The following is a 22391-nucleotide window of genomic DNA, read 5'->3' as shown; positions in this document are numbered from 1 at the left end:
CCATCCACATAAATGTTGAGAAGAATTTGGCTGTCTCACTTTGCGATTGCAAAAAACCTAAGTAAACTGCAAAAAATCATCAATCAACAGGAGATAATAGTGATTCCTTTGTTGCTTACAAAGCTACGGCGTTAACTATCTTTTGGGCGAAGTCATTACATCTTTTCCAATTTGTGTCAGCATTTGATCTTTGGTATGGTTGGCAATGGGTGTGTTCGAGTGGTGGCAGGATCAACATCATTGTTCAAGAATGGGTTTCTCCGGGAGCTGGTTTGCATAAGTTGAATTTTTATGGATCAAGCTTTGGCAATCCCGGTCCGGCGGGTATTGGCGGGGTTTTGCGGGATGATAATGGTGAGGTGTTATGGTCTTTTGCTGGGCCTATTGGGATAGTTGATTCGAATGAGGCGGAAGTGAGGGCTGCGTATCAAGGTATTAAGTATTTGGCAGGGGAGATTCTGAATAATGTTATAGTGGAGGGTGATTCCATTAATGTTATCCGTTGGTTGTCTGCTTCCCATAAGGTTCCGTGGAGGTTTGCGGATTTTTTTAATGAATTATTAGATATCATCGGAGAGTCTCATATTGAGTTCAATCATGTAAGGAGATCGGCTAATGGGGTAGCAGATTCTCAAGCTAGGAGAGGGGTTGGTTTGGAGTCATTGGAGAAATTTGATTTTCTTCCTCCTTGAAGGCGTATTGCCCCTTTTGTTTGTTCTGTTTTTCTTTTCTTTGTATATTCTGTCCGTCTCGGTCTATTTTAATGAATTCTACCATTCAAAAAAAAAAAAACAAGAGATAATATTTGCAGCCAGTAATGGATAAGCTAGGGACGGGTCCACATGAGAGTCAAGAAAAAACTTGGCACTTGGGTGTCCAATGGCACTTGGGTGTCCAAGTCACATGTGCCAACGTCTACATTGGTTTGTGCTCCATAGCGTGGTTCCCTTTGCTACCTTTTAGTTCTATAGTACGACCATGAGGTGAGTATAGCCTCCCATACTCTGGCCTCTGAACAAGTATTCCCTGTTTGCAATCCCTAATAACAAAACCATAAGTCCCAAATATAAACAAGCAGTCATGATGCTGTATGAAATGGGCAACATATGAGAGATCATTTGTGGAACACAAAGCACATCTTTGTGTGGGATAAGGCCCAGTTCGTGTTCGTTTTAAAAATTGCTATTAATTTGGGTTACAAATATTTTTTCTTTCCAAAATTTTCAGAAATTTTCTGCAAACAGGAAATAACCAAATGAGGCCCAGTTCGTGTTCGTTTTAGGTAACAACCACTTGCAACGCCACCAGTGTAAGCGAAGCGAGTGGCAGTAGCGCACTACCAAAAGAACAAAATGAAAGAAATCTCATTGGGGGTCGCTCGACAACAAGAAGCGCACACAGCATATAAAGGGAGGTCATTTTTTCGCCCTCCGTAGGATAATGCGCCCCTCTCTTTAAGTTAATTGTGCGCAGACTTTAGTGCGATGATTTTTTCGCCCACACTGTAGGATAATGCGCCCCACTGTTAACTTGATTTGGCGTCAAAAAAGCGTTAAAATCTGCCACAATTCACGTTGGGGGAGGCGCGGGATCATCTCCCCAGACTTTAACGCTTTTTGACGTTTACAAGAGGGGCGCATTATCCTCCAGGAGAGGCGAAAAAAATCATCGCCCCATATAAATCTCTTCATTTTCCACACCTCACCCATATTTTCCTCGTATCGCCTCGGAATCGAAGAGGTAGAAGAGAGAGGTTTTTGTTCTTCGTAGCCTCCGAGAGCAGAATATCACAGAAGTGGAATCCGTAGTTTAAAATCACCTTTCAGGTACCTTTTCTCTCTTTCCATTTCCCAAACTGAATCCGAAAAATATTTTTCTTTTCCTTTTCCTTTTCCATTTTCATTTGATACCCTAATCTCAGGTTCGTCGATTTTCCCCATCATAAACGTTTCTAGGGTTTTCTCTTATCATCACCTTATAAATCCTAATCTCTGGTTTTCCGATCTTCCCTAATCCGAGCAAAAACGCAAACGTTTCTAGGGTTTTTCTTATCATCTTATAAACCCTAACATCTGGTTTTCGATCTCAACAGTAGCTAAAAATGTCTGGAAGAAATCGCACCCAGCATCATTCTATCAAGGGCAATCCACACGGTGGTCTTCCATCTCATGACCCTCCTTTTGGCCGAGGGCTGGGCCCCATGCCTCACCCAATCCTACTAGAAGACATGAGAGATCTCCCCTTCGGCCGGGACCCACGAGCCCTCCCGCCCCACCCCGCCCTAATCGAGGAGCGCCTTGGCGCACAACACCAAGAAATTCAAGGCCTTCTTATTGACAATCAGAGGCTCGCGGCCACTCATGTTGCCTTAAAACAGGAGCTCGCCGTTACCCAGCACGAGCTCCAACGAATGATGCATATTGCTGGTACGATGCATCCTGAGAAGGACGTCCAGGTGAGGGAATTGTATGAGAAATCGATGAAGATGGAGATGGATCTCCATGGGGTGGAGGCTATGCGGGATGAGTTAAATCAGGTCAGGGCGGATATTCAGAAGCTTAATGGTGCGAGGCAGGAGCTTACTGGTCAGGTCCAGGGGCTTACACAGGATTTGACTAGGGCTGCTTCCGATTTGCAGCAGGGACCCGCATTGAAGGCCGAAGTTGAGACCATGAAACAGGAATTGCAGCGGGCGAGGTACAGTTATTAGCTGCTAGTGTTGTGTGTACCCTTTTATTGTTGCGTGAATCTGTGATGGTTATGTGTATGAGGCTGATATTGTAGGGCTGCAATTGAGTATGAGAAGAAAGCGTATGCTGAGAATTATGAACAGGGTCAGGTGATGGAGCAGCATTTGATTACGATGGCACGCGAGGTGGAGAAGCTACGTGCCGAGGTTGCTAATGCGGAGAAGAGAGCACGTGCTGCCGCCGCTGCCACTGCTAACCCAGGTACCTGGTCACTTGGATTGGATATGTAAAAAGCTTGAAACTTGACTCAGCTTGGATGTGTTTGGGTTAGAGTCTACTTAATTGAACCTCTTCAACTATTTGCTATAAAATGGCTGCAACGTCTGGATGAAATAATGAATATGAAATGCATAATGGTAATACTTGTAATGTTGAGTGATTATGTTGGATATTCCTTTCCATCGTTGTTGATGGGGGCGATGTCATTTGCCCTCTCCTCGTGTTCAATTTTAACCCCCTTTTATTCTTCTATTGCAGCACTAGATGCCCTTTCTCTTCTTTGCCATTTATGACATCACCTTTCGTTTGAATCTGCTTCCTTCACCATGTCGGATAATTAAAGTGATTACCAAAATGAGTAGCCTCCTCAATCAACAAGTCTTTGTTTATATCTTGCAGAATGCAAATGAATGTTACTTTGTAATTCAGTGTCCATTCCGCGTCGATCTTTCTCTTGAATGCTTCGTTAGGTTATATATCTGAACTGTTGTTTGGATCATGATATGTCAGTCTGGACACTTGATGCAGCGTAATCTGTTTACATTTTGGTGAATTGAAAATTTAACTTGTTTAAAAACACGGGCGTGTGGTTTATGAGAAGAAACTATACTAACAATAAACTTAACATACTTGCCCCTGTAGAATAGAAACATCTGACTTCAGTGTGAAATTCAAGATTACTCAGCTAATTGTAAAAGGTGAAGAGCTATTCCCTGTTTAGGAAAAAGGTGTAACTGTGTAAAGTCTTAGATAAGGAGAAGTTAAAACAACTTTTTTAACGGTGCTTTTTAAGCCAATCGATTTTAAAGACAATTTTTTTCCTTCATTTTGATGTTTGCAATGACATGCACACATTCTCCAGATATTGCAATCATGGCTATAAGAATGCCATATCATTTGCTTAGGAAATGTTAGAAAAATATCAAATTGATTGTGAATGTAAAACTGTTGCTAATATTGGTTACTGCATGAATACGCCCATGCAACTTGTTATCCCATCTGTTATCTGTTGCATGTTGTATAGGAAACATGCTATTTAAATTTTTAGCTTAACGCACTCCGGTTCTTTTGATGGGGAACTCATGTTTTTCTTTTTCTTCCTGAATTTTAATACTGAGTCTTATCATGTTGACTAAAAGATATTGCCTGAACATTCTGGTTTGACACTTGGACATATCATAAAAGCCTTTATCCATCAGTATCTTTTAAACTACCTTTTCGTTTTCTGATTTGACAAATATGAGCAAGTAGTTTAACGATATTTCGTCTCTTTGCATGTATGGTAACCTAGTATTTTGGCTTTATATGCTAGCGTGTAGTTTTGGATCCCATTACCAATTTGGTTTCCTTTTTTTCTGTTGTTCTGTCTCTGTTAATAAAGTCCAATTTTAACTGTTCAAAGAAGGAAGGGAATGGTGTTGGGATGGATGGCACACTGTATTATTTAGACTCATACATTGTGATTATTGGTTGAATAAGTCTTCACAAAGTTAAATGGCTCTGCATGGTTATAAATGAGTTAGTCTCATTAGGTTAATTGTCCAAAAAAAGAAGAGAGAGAGAGAGGGGGGTGGGGGGTGGATGACAGTCTGTTGGCCAATTTGGGATGACAGTCTGTTGGCTAATTTGTTGCTTTTCTTTGATTCGTAAGCTGGCTCGAACTCATAACCTCATGGTTGTCACACTTAGGAATTTCCAACTGAGATATGGGATAAAGCCTTGAATGTATTGGTTTTTTTGTCATAACTTGAACTAGGTTTGCTTTCAATTTTATTAGTGTCTTCTTTTTGTCTCATATTGGCGCAACGGTAAGGTTGCTCCATTGTGACCTGGTGGTCACGGGTTCGAGTCACGGAAACAGCCTCTTTGCAAAACAGGGGTAAGGCTGCGTACATCTAGCCCTCCTCAGCCCTGCAATGGCGGGAGCCTCGTGTACTGTGCTGCCGTTTTCTTTTCTTTTTTTCTTGTATCATATATATGTTTACATATTCATTCCTTTCTGCGTAATGAATCAATTGACTTTAAAAACATCCCCTCTAAGACACTAAAGAAGTACCTTTAAAAACTCCCTTTTCCAGTTTTGCGTTTTGCCCTACAGAGTCAATGAAAACTCCTTTGACTCTGCCGAGTTATGACTGCGTCAACCGAATACTAAGCAGCATCAACCATGTAACCATGTACTTGACCGAGCCGAGTCGACTAGGATTTTCTTCGACCGCGTTTTGACCCGCATCTGTGTTTTGAAACACTGTTCTTATCTTTTCTCATACTTGTGAAATTAAGGCAACTTTGTTGGGAGTAGGATTCTAATGGTTGGTAGTGGTAGAGGACGTTTCGGGTGCTATAAGGCTTCTACTCCTACCAAATACCAACTGATCCCTAGAAAGATTTTGGAACAAAAAATGAAACAAAAATGGTTTTGATGCGTTTCATTATCAATAAAAACACTCTTTTTTTTTTAAAGATAACTGTAATTTATTAATCACTGTAATCGGAATACATCAACGGGTACATGGCGTCCCACTAATGCAAGCATTGTACAGTTAGCATCCCATAAACCCCTCAAAAAACCTGGAATATAATTCCCAGTACAAAAACTCAGCCTACAGATCCCTCAAACCCAACATGCCGAATCACCCCCTACACCATTCAATCTTTGCACATCAACGCGATTAATTTTTTAAATATTCAGTCTTTTTAAAAAATAATGTTTCAGTCGAATTTTTATCCCTTTTTAACTTTTAACATACAAGTTTTAGAAATAACTTGACTCATTGAGTTGACTTGCCAAGTTTTCTAAATGACTCAATAACTTGTTGGACATGATTTCTTGTGAACCCATTTTTGAATTCCCTCGGTATTGGATCTGCAGGTGCAAGTTACGGTGCTAATTATAGCAATGCTGATGCTGCGTATGGAGGAAATCCTTATCCTGCTGGCTATGGAATGAATCCTGTATGTGTTCTGTTACTATCATACATCTATACAGGGAGCTGCTATGTATTCTTTGATATATGCTTATTTGAAGGATTGTTTCTGATGTATGTATTTTTTGTGCATTTCAGGTTCAAGGTGATGCGGAAGGTGGTCCTCAGTATGGGCCTGGACAAGGTTCTTGGGGTGCATATGACATGCAACGAGCTCATGGACGACGATGAACAAGGATACCATGCCATGCTATGTTGTGGTTCCCTTGTTGCTTACCTGCATACTGGTATCTTGGGCTGCAACTTTGTAGCTACTTAGGGTCTGAAGTGTTTTCCATGAGTGACTATTTGGCAGAGAAATGTTCAGTATGGTTATATTTGAATATTGAATGTTATGGCTTGGAAATATTGAGTCTTTGATTATCATTTCGGTACATAAGTGTTATTTTGATGCACTCTATTGAAGGGTTGACATCTGGATTTTCTTTCATGGAACATAATTATATTATAATTTCTAGAATTTCTTTGCCACCATCAGCGGCTTGTGCTTACTTTGGAATTTGTTATCTAAACTGTTTCTCTTGTTTCCTTTGTCAATTGGTAATTGGAAGCAAGATATTAGTACGTCAGGATTGGATACTCTGTTGTAGCACTTCTATCTCTTTATTTTACATAGTGGTATGGAGGTTCTCTGTCTTTGCAGTTTATTCTTCTAGTAGAATATTCAACAGATTAGCTTCACTGAGAGTTGTGGTGTGTTGTTCTTGTAGTATGAGTTCTTTGTAATTATGGTTCCAGTCAATGAATGGAAACCCATATTATTTCGAACCCTTGATGTTTGGTTGTAGTACAACTACATAATAAACCGGGATTATGTTAGGATTTTTTTTTGAACGGTAGCGATTATGTTAGGATGATGACTTTGTACAGACTGTTCCTAGAAATGCTTCCCAGAATTCCTTATATGTTGACTGTTCCATTGTTCCTCAGAATATTTACCTTGGATTTCTGGATTTTTGTTGGTTTGGCTCCTTTTTCAATTGGCTTAGTTTTAAGGTTTACATTTATTTGTTTCTACTCTATTGGTGTTTACCTGTGTTTTAGGCTTGATAAATTTGCACCACAGATGGATGCTTTCACTCAAGCATTTGTAATTGCGAAAATATCACTCAATTATATTTTGGTTAATGGTGTTCATTTACTGTGCAAGTGAGAAGTTCCTTGGTGTCATTAGGTTCAAAGAGGTGTACAAGATCAGCTAAACTGATAATTCTATCTGGGAAGCAGCACGGCATCATATGTTCAACATTGTCATGGGCTTCCAAGTTATGGGTTGGAACTTTGGTATATTCTTGTAGTGAATTCTTACTTGGGCGACTGTGGCCCGTTTCTACCGGTTAGACGACATTTGTGTCCCTTTTTAGATGTCAATTTTTGGTTCTTTGCTTAGTGATATGGAATAGTAGATTGATTATTTGGTAGGCTTATGGCCGGTGCGATTTTAAACAGTTCGTCGAAAGCCTGAATTCAACTATTGTAGTAGTAGTTTTAGCTTTCTATCTTCTGCTCAATATGTTGTGAAAGTTAGCATTAACTACTCCTAGGGCCTTAGAGCTATGAAGAAAACAGTTTAGTGCTTCTCAAATGTATTTTCTAAAGGATTCATTAGCCGACCCCAACTAGTTTGGGACAAAGGGTTGGTTGAGTTGAGTTGAGTACATAAAGTCTAATACTTACCATTCAAAAATAAAAAATTAGGAACTTGGTGTTAGTTATTAAGTTCTAATATTACTAGCCTGCTCATTAAGAAGCTGGTGTTAGTTTTGTACTTGGCGACTTCCTATTAGGGTTTCAATACTTGTGTTAATATTTCATGCTGAAAGTGGATCGGCATGAATAAATAATATAGCTGCTGAGTTAAGTTTTAGGGATGGGAACCATCCGAAAAAAAAGTTTTAGGGATGGGAACTGGGGACGGGTGTATTAGTGGGGAGAAGATTGTTGTCAGAAGACTCAGAACTCAGAATCTCATCCCTTGTTGAAAAAACAAAGCACAGCAGCAAGTAGGGAGTTCATTATATTGTTTACATTGGGAAGGAGCTGCTGGCCGTTGGCAAGTCAGGTTCTTTGGTGAAGATCGCTGGATGAGTTTCATGGTCAAGTAAGTGATACTGTCTTCCAGAAGAGTTTTTATTATATACTTGAATGCTTTCATGTTATGGTTGATCTGTGTCTTCCTATAGTGTTTGACAAATCTCTTTTGATTTTTCATTATTACACCTCCATTCCGTAGAGAGGGTATGGATGCTGGTGTCATCTTGTCAATATTAATCACAAGCTTCAAGTTTGGAACCTAAGTCTCTGTGCCTTATGATAGTATGGCTATAGCAGTGTCATCTTTAGGCTTATAACTTGTTGGTTGATCCGTACTGCATATATATGGTTTTAATGTTACTTGCTTCATTTTTCAACATAATTTTGTAGATGCTCAGTTTTACATGCTGAGTAGTTTTTGCTAGCATATCCAACATGAATTTGTTTATTAAGAGAGTGTAGAATAGATGTCGTATAGAAGCGAATATCCCTGTAATATGAATTGCATCATTCCAAGTCTTACATCCTTTACACTTCCATTTAAGAGCCATAAGTAACCCAATCCAGATTGGATGCTTTTCCTTTTCTTAGTACTTGCAATAGGGCCATTGGAAGTTGATTCTCTCAAGATTTTTTCCTTCTAGTTAGAGAGGTTTGACCTTTGTGAGTTTGTGTTATTTACAATAGTTATGCTAGCCTATATTACCTCTCTTCCTTTTGTACCTCAATTCCCTTCTTCAAGTTACTTTACCAATGAAATTTGTTTTGCCACAGTTGTAACGAAAAAATTAAATATTGAAGTTTCAAACAAACTCGATTGGCCAGTGTATTGATATGTATGTACTATATAGCTATATTTGCTTGGGCAGTTAATGGGATATTTGTCTGCCTGCAATATATGCATATGTTCATTATTATGTGATGGATTATATGGACATTGAGCACAAATTTGGTTTTTAGTGCCTGAGAGTTAGTTGTAGTGTACTTATAGGATTTTTTTTCTCTGTATGACATACTTATAGGATTATTTTCCGGAGCAATGTGTGTACTTATATGATTATTTATCACAGAAATGTGTTTCACTCATATTAGACTGGATTCTTTCGATCATGGAATTGGATTTATTTAAGACAGGGGAGTTAGTTTACCATTGGTTATGGTTTTGGCGAGATTATAGGTATGTGTGTTCATACATAAATGTGAAACATCAACCATTTAAAATAAAATAAAATGCGAAACAACATAACCTGTTCTGTTGTAACACTATATTCACTTCCACTCTTTATCGTACTGCTTTCCAACTGTGGGTAATTGTTAATGCTATGGCAACTTACAACATGCCATCCTATCCTCAGTGTGAAATATCCACTGAGAAAGAGTTAGGGCTAGACAGAAGTATATCGTAAAAGTTAGCATTAATTGAAAGTATATTTTGCCAGAAAGAGTTAGAGCTAGACAGAAGTATATCATCTTCTTTCTATGTACTCGTACACCTGTACAACCATGCATACATATATGATTTTGAAGTATTATCATATGTTACCTTCTACCCATATAGTTGAAGATGAATGCTAATGCGATTGACACTGCTTATAATGTTGTCATCTTTTGCCCTATCTTTTATGAACTTCTCGTTTATTGAGAAATGGAATATCTAGCATTGGATTTTGGTACCATTTTCCTATATTAGTAAAATTCCATATTTTGTACAATATTTTATCTTATTCTAGTAACTGATGTCAGTTCTTGTTTTTTTGAAGTTGAAAAAGGTTTTCTTTGTAATGCCACATACATTGCAAGAATTGCCTTTTTTGTTCTTGAATCAATTATGTTTCTCTGATGACCCGTTTTAGTTTATCTTCATTACGTTATCATGTATGCATGCTTGACTTTGATGTTTGTTTTTACATTCCAGGGAAAATTGCTTATGCTTCATCAAACTTGTATTTTGCAGTCCACCATAATCTGCCCAAATTTTCCTGAGGTATGTATCCTTCGCATCAATTTTAAGTTTTTTTTTTGAATGGTATCATGAAATTTTTCTAAAGGATTCATTTTAGCCGACCCCAACTAGTTTGGGACAAAGGCTTTGTTGAGTTGAGTTGACATGGTATCAATTTTAAGTTTATCTTCAATGCTAATTGATTTTGTTTCTTTCTTTTAAATTAGAAGCTATTCTTGTTTGGTTATATCATAAACTATTGTGGATATTGAATCTTGATCACATTGTTTAGTTATTTAATCCAACTCCTCATTAACTCATTGGGAAGCATAATTTCTATCCATTAATATGGTTGACATTATTGCATGTATTATAAATTGTCTAATCAAATCGTTTTTTAGATTATTATATTCATAACTTGTGTTTAAAAATCAGACTCGTACGCAAACTTAGCCAGAGTAAAAGGGAGTCAATTCGCGTGATTCATGTATTGACATTGTCATTTTTTCATTTACACATGCAAACAAAAGGTGTTTTTGATTGACTTGGTAGTCCAAAAATCAGACTTTGATGATATTTCGGCTCAGGTAGAAATTAGTCGAGTCGGGCGATTCAATGATTACCCGGGCAGCTTTTAAATAGTTTCTTAACTAGTATTATTTTAAAAGGCATTTCTATAGTACATGCTTAAATGCTGAGCTTGACTTAGGTGATATTTATTTTCACGAGGCTATACTCAATTTTTGGTAATTTAAATGCTGAGCCTCGTGCACTGGGCTTCCCTTTTTTTTTATTATACTCAATTTTTAGTAATTTATCGATATGCATGCTTATTTCCTGCTGTTTTTATTGTTGACTAAACATGGTTTGCTGATATTGTTCTTCATTATATGATATTGTTAACATAAGGTACGCGTAGTTATTGTTTCTTTTGAAAAATATGTATTATTCATATTTTTCGATGATGATCAACAACCCTTAGGATTCTTTAAATCTTTTGCCGAATCTAACAACTTGTTCAGTAGGATTCAAATTGCTTCTGACTCCCCTTCTATTTCCCATTTCCAATATGCAAGATGACATAATCATACTTTCCAAGAATAGAGATCAAGATTTCCTCAAAATAGGAGAAATATTAAGATGGTTTCAAGTTGTTTATCATCTAAAAGTAAGCTTGACAAAGGGCATGCTAAGTGGTGTCAACATCGACCAGGGAAGATGCACTGGAGCTTGCGAATTTGTTTGGATGAAAAGCTTACCCTTCCCATTCAATGTCTGGGCCTTACATCATTTAGCGGGTGCTCCCACAGAGGCTTTGGTGTAAAGGTGGTGGAAAGAATGAAAACCAAGCTTGCTTCATGGAAGAAGTGCATTTCTTTTGGTGGAAGGATAATGCTCATCAAAATGGCTTTGGGCAATCTTACCGTGTATTATATGTCCATATTCAAAATTCTGGCTTCAATTGCAGAAAGGATCAAGACAATCCAAAGTGACTTATTTGGGATAGTAGCTAGGAGATTAAGAAGGTCAGCACCATATAAACTTGGAAGGAGTTTGTAGAAATAAAAATGAAAGGGGTTTGGGGATAGGAAATTATTTAAAAGAGAGGAATCTTGCCTTGCATTGGGGATATGGTGAGGAAAAGGTCCATTCTGTGGAGAACTGTCACATGCAAAATATGGGTCTTCAAAAAGTGAATGAGTCTCTTGCTGCCCCAAAGTGGCAAAGGATCGAGAGCTTGGTGATCCATTTGCTCGGTAGATGACTTCGCTGAAGGAACGATAAGCAAGGACCATGCTATCATAAACAATGTTAATCAATTTAATAATATCAACTTCATTTAACCTATCATTCCCAACATAAGAACTGTCCTTATATAGAAATGTGACTTGTTTGATTCAAAACAAGTTTGTATCCATTCTTGTTCAGAATGCTACGAGATACATAATCTTTTCTAACATCTGGTATATGATAAACATCAGCAAGAGTAGGGAATTTTCTCCATCCCCTATTACTTGACTTCAATAGATGATGAATTGCCCATAAAGAGCATGCTTCCATTCTCAACTTACTTATTAGTCAAAATAGGCTCTTGTCATTGAAGATGTACGTCGTCTCACCTTAAGTCAATATTGGCTTCAACAAATTTCTTTGTTTCCTTGTGCCTTTGACTTCTTCCCATGGTTTTAAATTTCGACCGAAATCCGAAATTTCGGATTTCGGTGGAGACCGACACCGAAATGGACCAAAACCGAAACGGTCATTTATTTCAGCCGAAATTTCGGTTTTTCTGAAATTTGACCCAAAAAAACTGTTTTTTTTATATTAATTTAATATTTTACCGAAATTTAATATTAAATAAAATATTTGTTTCGGGTTATGTACTAGATTTCGACCGAAATTCCATGGTCCGAAACCGGTACCGAAACCGAAATTTTAAACCTTGCTTCTTCCTATGAAGTATGCACTAACTTTGGCCGATTTGTTATGATTAAAACAAGCCATTAATGTTCTTATTAGAATAACTTTAGTTGTTGGGTTTTCTTCTGATCATATATCCAGAGAATAAATGGTTGATAAATATTCAAATGAGAAAAAAAAAGAAAAAAATGGTTGATAATTCTATCTATATCATGCATAGAAATAAGCTCTAAATTAATAAATCTATTCACCTTTCAAACTAAAGTTAACATATCCTAAACTATATGTCAAAATAAAAGTGAATCTACAGAGGAAATACATTATTATGCTCTGACATACCTTTACACAAATTTCCCTATAACCAAGAACACCTTACCTAGGGATGAAAGTGTTATTTATACCCTACCTCGTTTCCCCCTAAATGGCTATGTAATGGGGGTAAGAGTTCTATGCTTTACTTTTCTCTAATTTTTCAATAGAATAGCCATCTAGGAGGCACGATTTCTGCCTTACTTTTCTCCAAATTTTGATATCGTGTCAATTTTTCAAGAGATTTTTTTTTTTGAAAAGTAAAGATTTTATTTATAAGGCAAAGATAGATGCATAGACAGAGGGGACAAGCTGACCCTGAGCACAACTAACAGAAATCAGGAAAGGCAAAACAAAGCGACAAAGAAACATAGAAACAAACATCACAAGAGTCAAAGCAATGGCAACAAAATGAGACAAGCCGGATCAACTAGTGCCACCACCCTCTCCTAGGGGATTGAGGATCAACTCTACATCCGCCTTCTCCACTCCTACCCTAGCCAACTGATCCGCCTTTTCATTTGTCGATATACTCATGTGCTGGATTTCAGAAGATAGTGCTCGCACCAAATCTCTAATTTCTGCATTGACATCTTTAAGCTTCCACGGTTCCCTGACTTTACCGGATGCCAAAGCCAGGCATTTTTAGAGTCCCCTTCTATGATTAACTGCCCCGTCCTATGCTTCACAAACCATTTTAGGCCTCAAAGGAAGGCTCGCTCTTCCACCTCGTTTGCGTCACAAAAGCCCGCTGGACCCGAATACGATACCAAAATCTTACCACTACAGTTGTGAATTAGCTCAACAATGCCGGCTTAACCCGGGTTTCCTTTAGAACTACCATCAACATTCAATTTGAACCAACCCAAGTGCGGTTGAGTCCATCTCGGGGATACTTTCTCTTTTCTTCTCCTTTCCATTATTAATGTATGCCAATTTCTCAAAATATCCCCAACACCATAGCTAGAGTCCACCTTTCCTTGACTTCAAGCTATTAAGTCTAGTTTAACTTTTCCCACCCTTTTCCAGACTCATTGAAGATTCTACTATTTCTTTCGTTCCACAATTGCCGTATAACCCCATATGGTCGTAATCTCCACATGGCTAAACGTGCACTTCCAGAAGGACCACCCGCCCAATAGAGGATAACCTTCTTGATTGATCTCTGGAATATCAATAGATACCAAAGGGTTTAATAGCCGCCTGCCAAAGACTGAAAAATGGCAATGTAGCAAAAGGTGGTCTAAAGACTCCTCCCTCCTGTAGAAGATACACCAGCTCGCTAGGTGGATTTTTCTTCTCTTGAGGTGATCACAAGTGTTGATGCATTTGTGAGTTGCAGTCCGAGCAAAGGCCACTATCCTTGGCGAAGCAATGGATTTTCATATCTTGGTAAGTCTTGATTCTTCTCTGTTTCCATGTTCAACCTGTAGAAAAAGGATTTTAGAGAGAATCCACCTTGAGGATCTGGGGTCCATGCTCTACGGTCCGACTAATGGGGGGAACAATAACAAGAATGGAGGAGACCAAGTAGGGAAGAAAATCTGACAATTTCATTATCTTTAAGGTTCCTTCTAGGCCTAATGTCCCATGACGCATACCCCACTCCCCTTCCCCAATCTAGATAGTCACATGCTGGACTCACTATTGGATGCTAAATGGAATAGGTTCAGAAAAGCATGGCACAAACAAGACTCGCCTAGCCATAGATCTACCCAAAATCTTATCCCATCCCTCCTTCCCACTCCAAACCATAGGAGAGACTCAAATTGAACACAAGATGCACAAATGGAATTAAGGTTCCTTCTAGGCCTAATGTCCCATGACGCACACCCCACTCCCCTTCCCCAATCTAGATAGTCACATGCCGGACTCACTATTGGACGCTAAATGGAATAGGTTCAGAAAAGCATGGCACAAACGAGACTCGCATAGCCATAGATGTACCCAAAATCTTATCCCATCCCCCCTTCCCACTCCAAACCATAGGAGAGACTCAAATTTGACACGAGAGATGCACAAATGGAATTCCATGGACCCGAACCTTTACCTATGTCAGGGTTCCTACTTTCCCAATCCCCCCACCCCGATCATCTTTGTCACCAATGATATTATGCCATAGAGCTTCTTTTTCTTCTCCAAATCTCTACAACCACTTCCCTAAAAAGGCTTTATTACGGAGCCTTATTTTCTCAATTCCTAGTCCTCCATGCTTCTTCAATCTACACACCTTTTCCCTTTTCATTAGATGCTTCACTCTTTTGTTCCCTTCAGCTCCTTCCCAAAGAAAGTCTCTTTGCAATTTCTTAATACGTTCTGCCACCTTAACCGGCACTTTATAAAGGGACATAAAGTAAACCGACCTATTAGCCAAATCTGCCTTGATAAGTGTGATTCTACCATCGAATGAGAGAAATTCTTTTTCCATGAGGCTAGCTTTAACTCGATTCTCTCCACTACTGGATCCCACAAGGCTGCTTTTGGAACACCATAGCCCAAACGTAAGCCTAAATAGGTTATAGGGAGATTTGCCTCCCTACATCCTAGAGCCTTAGCATGTTTTTCGTCGTCTCTGAATCCACATTAATGCCTGCCATCAGACTTTTTGAGAAGTTTATCTTCTGCCCGAAGCAATTTCAAACCACCTAAATATTCTTCTTAGGTTCGTCACATACTTCGCATCATTCTCCATGAAGACCAAGGTACTGTTAGCGAACTGTAAGTGAGAGATACTTTGAGTGTTCTTACTAGGATGTAGTCCCTTTAGTAGTCCTTCTGCTCCTCCTTTAATATTAGGAGGCTTAAAGCTTCTGCCACCATAATAAATAAACAAGGTGATAATGGGCCTCATTGCCTCAAGCCCCTTGAACTACCAAAGAAACCCACGGGAGATTCGTTTTGAAGAATAGAGAAACTTGCTGAAGAGATACATGAGCTCACCCACCTTCTCCATTTAAGGACCAAAGCCCATTTTTTCTTGCATAAAATCTAAGAATTTTCGGTCCATGTGATCATATGCTTTTCCCAAGTTCACTTTCCCCAGGATACCTTCTCCACGCTCTATTTTCATTTTGTCAATAATCTCATTTGCTATAAGAATACCATCTAGGATTTGCCGACCATCCACAAAGGCCCCTTGGAATTTTTAAATTATGCCTTCCATTACTCGTTTCAATCTTCTAGCTAACACTTTCTCCAGAATCTTATAGATGCTATGCACAAGACTTGTTGGCCTAAAATCTTTAAGCTAAATAGCTCCTTCCTCGTTGGGAATGAGAGTGATGAAAGATGTATCGGCTTCCTTGGGAATCCATTTGGTCCCGGGGCTGTCCTTTTTCATGGAAAAAGGGCACCCCTACTTCCTCCACCGTGAATCTTCTTTCCAACCAATCACTATGCTCAGCTGACATCTTTTTCAACTGTAGCCCATCTAGTTTTGGTCTATGCTCACTTGCATATAACTTGAGAAAAACTGGATCATAAGATTTTTGATTTGATCGTTATCTTCAATCAAAGTCTCACCTTCCATGACACAGTTTATCATAAGGAAGGAGAGATTGAAGAAGATGTTAACCACAAAATAAGAGCAGGTTGGTTGAAGTGGAAGCATGCTTCAGGGGTTCTGTGTGACAATAAAATACCTACCAAGTTGAAGGGAAAGTTTTATAAGATAGCTGTGAGGCCAGCCGTGCTGTATGGCTCAGAATGTTAGGCCACCAAGAAGCACCATGTGCATAAGATGAGTGTAGCAGAGATGCGAATGCTTAAATGGATGTGCGGCCACACAAGGTTAGATCGAATTAAAAATGAAGACATCCGTAAAAAGGCAGGGGTGGCACCAAATGAGGTAAAGATGAGAGAGCACCGCTTAAAAATGAGAGAGCACGTAGGCCTTTGGATGCTCCAGTGAAAAGAAGTGACTCTTGCCAAGTTGATGGAGTAAAAAGAGATAGGTGCATGCCGAAAACAATGTGGGTAGAAACAGTGAGGAAAGACTTGAGGGCTAGGAACATAACAGAGAACATGACCTTGGATAGGATAGAATGGAAGAAAATGATCCATGCAGACGAACCCAACTAGTGTTAGGATTAGACTAGTCAATTTGAGCCGAATAGGATTCATTAGCCGACCCCAACTAGTTTGGGACAAAGGCTTAGTTGAGTTGAGTTGAGTATTCTTCTTCTTGCGTTCGCTATCCTGTGAAAGAATTTCGATTTCTTTTCTCCTTCCTTCAGCCATATTGATATCACTTGAGATATTTGCCTCGAATTTATCTCCCCTCGTCTTAAAAGTTCCTCGTATTCTGCTTGTTGCTCCAGTCTAGGTATTCTATCCTCTGATTCTAAAAGACCATTCCCTTCATCTCTGTCCAACTGATTAAGAGCGAACAATAATTCTTCTTTTCTAACTTTCTTCCCTTCCTCCACACTCTTTTGCCAGTCTTTAATTTTCTGCTTCAAAGCTTTTAATTTCCTGCACAATACAAACCCTTTCCAACCAGATTTGTGGCACCCATTCCACCGTTCTTATATTTTCGCATCGAAACCTGGTATTTTGCACAGTGGAAGATCAAATTTGAAAGGTTTAGCCCCCTTGCGAAGTCCTTCATCTCTAGAAGTGGACAATGATCAGAAGTGGGTCTTGGCAAAGCTTGCTGTGGGATGGGAGGAAAAACCTCCTCCCATTCTTTGGAGATCAGAACCCGATCGATTCTGCTCAGTATCAAACATTCACGATTGTTAGTCCAGGTATACTTTGCTCCTTCCAGAGGCAAATCGATCAATTCACAATCCTTGATAAAAGAAGAAAGGTTCCTCATGCTAGTAGTTATCCTCCCAGGCCTGTTCTTCTCATGAGGGAATCTGATGGTGTTGAAATTACCTCGTACAATCCAAGGATCATTCCCGGCCGCCCTTACCTCCATTAATTCCTCCCAAAGGGCACTGCGATCCCTCGCCTTAGCTGGCCTGTACACTGATGTGAGGGTCCATTTTGATCTTCCTACTATCACCGAATTGAATGCAAAGTGAGTATTCTTTAACCACTACTGCTTCCATATTGAAAATGCTTCCATATTGAAAATGTCGTCCTTCCATATAACTATAATACCCACTGAGGATCCTCTTGCTTCTTTGGCTGCCCACTGCCTGTTTCTTCTACCCCAAATTTTATTTATGAGGGAGTCTGTGACACCATTACCTTCGACTCCAGAATTACCATGATATCAAGCCTTCTGCTTCGAATTGTTTCTTTAACAGCCCTCTTCTTCCCATTTGACCCTAATCCACTGATATTCCAGGATACCATCTTCATTTTGACAAATCTAATTTGTAGAGGTCCCCCAACAGACTTGGCTGAAGCTAAAGCCTTATAGCTCCCTCAATCCTTTAGATTTGGATTTCTTGACTGTTGCACATGACACCTCCCTGATCTCGATTTCTTCTAGCATTTTCCATGGCCGGGATTCGTCTTCTTAATGTATCCCAAATCCTTACCCATTTCGGACATTGCCTCATGTTTAGAGAGATGCGTGGTCAGAAACTTCTCTCCTCCTGCTTCGAGACTGCGTTCACCTTTGTCCTCAGGTCAGCTTCTAAAGAGTCTTCTTCCACATAAGTTCTTCCCTCCTCAGAACTCGTCATTTTTTATCCCATCGCTTCCAGATCTGCTCCGATAGGAGCTTCTATCTCGGCTTCCATCTCCGGGCTTACTCGAATCTCTGATCCGTTGCTGGAAGTAGATTTAAAATTGTCCCATTGGGGAGCTTTGACTCCTGCGATTTGCTTACCTCCCTCTACCAACTCCGGATTTCGGAAATATTGAAAACCCTTTTCCATTTTTTTTTTGTTGAAATAGTGATATATTGAATAAAAAGGGAACTGAGATGGAAAACCCTTTTCCATTTATATTCCAGAAATGCTTGCTAAACTTCCTTCTTTGAAAAATACGAGAAACAGTTGGTGCTACAACCCCAATTTTTGGCTTTGCCGGACTCCACTTTGGACTGAAAGCGCTTAGCCTCTCTAATTGCGGATTCCCAAAGATGAACCAATATTTTCTCGTAATCTTGATTATCTTCGAAAGGGAGCTGCGTAGGTAGACTAGAAGTAGTAGTTCCCGGCAAAAGAGAATTTCTTTTTGATTGAGTTCCAGGCTCCAGGCTTAAGAGCTGAATTAGCCATTGGGATTGGTGTACAGACAAGACTGATTGAGATTCGTAATTAGCTGCAATAAAAGAATACGCTCTTTTGACAGAGAAGTGAACGACTCCGATCTGCAGATGTTTGAGGGAAGAAGATGGTGCTAGCAAAGTTAATTAACTAAAAGGCATTGGTCTATTTCTAAGAGCAGAGCAGGGGAAGAAGGAGAGACTTCCCCTTTCTAGAAGACAGGGGAAGACAGATGCCTATCGGGATCATTATGAAAACTGGTTACCGGGCCTGAAGCGGAAGCGGTTATCAGGATAAATCTCATCGTATAATGTTGGGAAAGTTGCCTTATTTCCCACCCACGGTCAGTTGCTTGGGTGGGAAGGCAAGAGGCAAGTTAGAAACTTAGGTTTTTTAGGTATTGAAAAACTCAAGTATAAATTCTTCTTTTAACGAGAAGAGGAGTGGGGCAAAAAACACAAGATGGCTGTGGCTAGGACTTGGCCGTGGAGAGAGAGAGAGAGAGAGAGAGAGAGAGAGAGAGAGAGAGAGAGAGAGAGAGAGAGAGAGAGAAGAAGAAGAAGAAGAAGAAGAAGAAGAAGAGAAGTGGGTTTCTTCCTCGGGCAAGTACCAAACGGGAGAGCAAAAAGGATGACTATTCCTTGTAGGGAGGCTTTATTCGGTTGATGTGGCACACGTACATGAGTCACAGCATGTCCATATACCACATCTAAAATGGATTTGATACAAATCAATTTGTTGTTGTCAAATTTATCGCGGGGTGGGGGTGGGGGGGTGGCGTCCAAGTCAAGATTATTGCTGGCGTTAGAGTCGGAAAGAGTTCGAAGGATGCATTTTTTAGGCATGTCACAGTAGTCACTTTCTGTGGTTATTGGGATCATAGATTTCCGGAATTAGTGATTTCTCACTTCTTTTTTTCCATACGAACATAATAAGGAGAATAATTAGGTTATCATGGACTCTTTTAACTCAAAATTACATTCTAAACATGTGACGCACAAATGATTGGATGTTGGAATTGTGAGGGGTGACATTCTACATCTATACTAAATCTATATTTTGTATAGATGAAACTAACAATTGCCCGGGTTGTGGGAACATAAATCGTTAGATACGTTAGTTTGAATTAGCAATAAGTGGGGATAGGGTTGTGGGGTCTTCAGTATGCTTACTTTAAATTTAGCCATTTTTCGGAAGGTTTCCTTATTTGTTGAATTGGAAATAAGAAGTTGGTTTATTTGTAATTGGCTGTTAAAGAGACACTTCGATGGTGATATACTGATAATGGGTTTGTTGCCTAGGTGTATTAGAGTTTCATTGCACTCTATCAAGATATCATGGATTGTCAGAACCGGTGCTTCCCTAAATTGTCAAAACTAAGGAGAATGTCTGTTTTAGCATTTGGATTTTTTCCCACTGAAAATCCCATGTTTTGCACTATGGCACAAATCATGAGTGTTGAGAGCATCAAGGCTCGATTCAGTGACCTACCTAAAAGAAAAAGGACCAATTGAGTTTACATGAGTCTTTATTTGGACATGGGTAATCGTTGAGACACAACACCGTTATCTTTACATTGGTCAGATGGCTTTGTGATGGAGGTGGCATGAAATCAATGGAGATGCCAAATTGAGTTTGCAACAAAGGGGAAATTTGTTATTATTGTCAACTTAAGCTATAACTACTTTGGGAAGGTTTCTTTCCGGTAGGAGTAAGAATTATAAGTTGGGTTGTTGGTCTGTTTTTAGTTAGAGATGTACTCTTAACGGGGATGGATGATGGTTCTCTGGTTAAATTGGAATTTCTGTGAAAATTATGCGTTTGCAAATATCTCCTTTTGCGATATTATTTATTTTTCTCTTTATGTAAAATATGTGCTAGTATTAGTTCTGGGAGATGATTTTTTCACCCCCATATGATGCCGCACCCCACTTTTAACGTGAATTGTGGGCAGACTTAAAACGCTTTTTGACGTCAAATCTCTTTAAAAGGGGGATGCATCATCCTACACGGGTGGGGTGAAAAAATCATCGCTCTATTAATTTTGGTATGTGAAAAAGTTTTATATTTTTTTAGGGGATTTGCTAGGGATCATTGCGGAAGGCAATTAGTAGACGGTCCATCGCATATCAGACCAGCCACCTCGTGAATGATGACAAAATCTGCTGAAAAGTGAGCCTCTGTGGCTGGTCTGACATGTGACAGACCATCTGCTAAATGCCTTGTGCGATGGTCCCTAGCAAATCCCTTTTTTGAGATGTTTGCTTGTGAGGTACACTAATGAAGTAATAAACTATCTTTGTCCAAGATGCTTATCTGTATGTTTCTTCCTTTAATAATATTTATTTTTTTTCTAATTCCTTATCTTTGAATTGCCTATATGTTCATATAATTTTGGTCTAGAGCCATTATTGGTAGAAGATTATTGAGACACTGTATTCTTCTGTTAAACTTTCATTGAAAAGTGAATATTACCTGTTAGCCAAAGGAAATGTACTGTACAACCCACGTGATTCATCGTCATTTATTTGCAGGCATCTCTGTGCTAATTATCATCTTATCCTTCTGATAAAAAAACCACATTCAAAGACACTTTACATCTTTTCCATGGAAAAAGCAGTGCCTGGATTCCTTGTAAATACGTCCTCTGCATGTTTTTTATTTTTAACCCAGCATTTATCTAGCGAGAAGGGTTGATGCATCACCGCAGTGGTCGAAAATTCATGTGCCCAGTTCAACTGGAAATGACATGTTTTCTGATTTGATTTGATTTGATTTGATTCTATATAAATTATTTAGGAATAAACCCTTATCTTACAAATCGAGTTTCTTGTGAGCATGAAGGGGGGCTAGGGAGAGCGGGAGGAGAGACTAGGGAGGGCATGAATGGGGAGAGGGTGAGAAAAGGCTGGGAAAAAGGAAAAGAAAAATTCTAATCGAAACATGGTTTATTTTTTTGTTGGTCTTGGCCAATTCTTACACAATCGCAGGCCTCCATCTCCCATACTCCTTTTGCCATATCTCACCGCTTGATATACTAATATTCCATGGAATAAAAAACCTAGGTCCACTTTTTGTCTACCATGAATTTTTTTTCCTGGAATATTAGCTTACGCAATGGCGATGGAGGGTGGGAGAGGGTCAGACGCGGGACAGATTATAGTTAGCAAATTGTGATTCCACGAAAAGACTTGTTAATATGGTGTCGGTTAAAAAGAAAATGTAGTAAAAATACGGAAACACAAAAAATGTGTTTCTATTGTCATTTACAAAATATAGTGGGTTTAAAAGGTATAATTGGCCAAAAAAAAAAAAAATGCATTTAATACATTTAAAACTTGTTTTAAATGTGTTTAAAATGTTTTCCTAAAAAAATGCAGATTTTTTGGCTGGAAGTTATATAGACGGCAAACCAAAAATGTAGTGAGTGAGCAGACAAGAAAAGAAACACCCTAAATATGATTGATTTTTTCCATGTTTTTTAGCCGCCTCTCGTCAAGTACACATTAGAGACTAATTTATCATGAAAAAAAGAAACCCGGTTGCCAAATATGGCCCA

General features: G+C 39.0%; 1 protein-coding gene across 3 annotated transcripts; it reads left to right on the top strand.

The window, feature by feature from the left end:
- Nucleotides 1-1611: 1611 nt before the first annotated feature.
- LOC143892860 (protein FLX-like 1) lies at nucleotides 1612-21653 on the top strand. Of its 3 annotated transcripts, none has more exons than XR_013255639.1 (7): nucleotides 1612-1826; nucleotides 2093-2697; nucleotides 2785-2951; nucleotides 5842-5924; nucleotides 6035-6183; nucleotides 9906-9974; nucleotides 21367-21653. XR_013255639.1 is itself a non-coding variant. In XM_077397769.1 (5 exons), the coding sequence occupies exons 2-5, from the start codon at nucleotides 2102-2104 to the stop codon at nucleotides 6125-6127; spliced, it is 939 nt and encodes a 312-aa protein (XP_077253884.1). In that variant the 5' UTR covers nucleotides 1614-1826; nucleotides 2093-2101; the 3' UTR covers nucleotides 6128-6430. The 3 variants fall into 3 exon arrangements, 1 of the variants encoding a protein (XP_077253884.1); XR_013255640.1 differs by lacking the exon at nucleotides 21367-21653 and adding an exon at nucleotides 20134-20677; XM_077397769.1 differs by lacking the exons at nucleotides 9906-9974; nucleotides 21367-21653 and having other exon boundaries at nucleotides 1614-1826; nucleotides 6035-6430.
- Nucleotides 21654-22391: the final 738 nt, after the last annotated feature.

The sequence above is a fragment of the Tasmannia lanceolata genome, unplaced genomic scaffold (genome assembly GCF_043159265.1).
Source record: "Tasmannia lanceolata isolate RefF3 unplaced genomic scaffold, GAP_Taslan_0.1 ptg000015l, whole genome shotgun sequence".
Lineage (NCBI taxonomy): Eukaryota > Viridiplantae > Streptophyta > Magnoliopsida > Canellales > Winteraceae > Tasmannia > Tasmannia lanceolata.
The sequence above is the reverse complement of the archived record's forward strand: the minus strand, read 5'-3'. Positions and strand labels throughout refer to the sequence as shown.

Bases quoted from the DNA above. Each gene is read 5' to 3' on its own strand.
- LOC143892860 (XM_077397769.1), top strand. From the start codon at position 2,102: ATGTCTGGAAGAAATCGCACCCAGCATCATTCTATCAAGGGCAATCCA. The intron at 2,698-2,784 runs GTACAGTTATTA...CTGATATTGTAG, and splicing joins CAGGAATTGCAGCGGGCGAG to GGCTGCAATTGAGTATGAGA. The intron at 2,952-5,841 runs GTACCTGGTCAC...TTGGATCTGCAG, and splicing joins CGCTGCCACTGCTAACCCAG to GTGCAAGTTACGGTGCTAAT.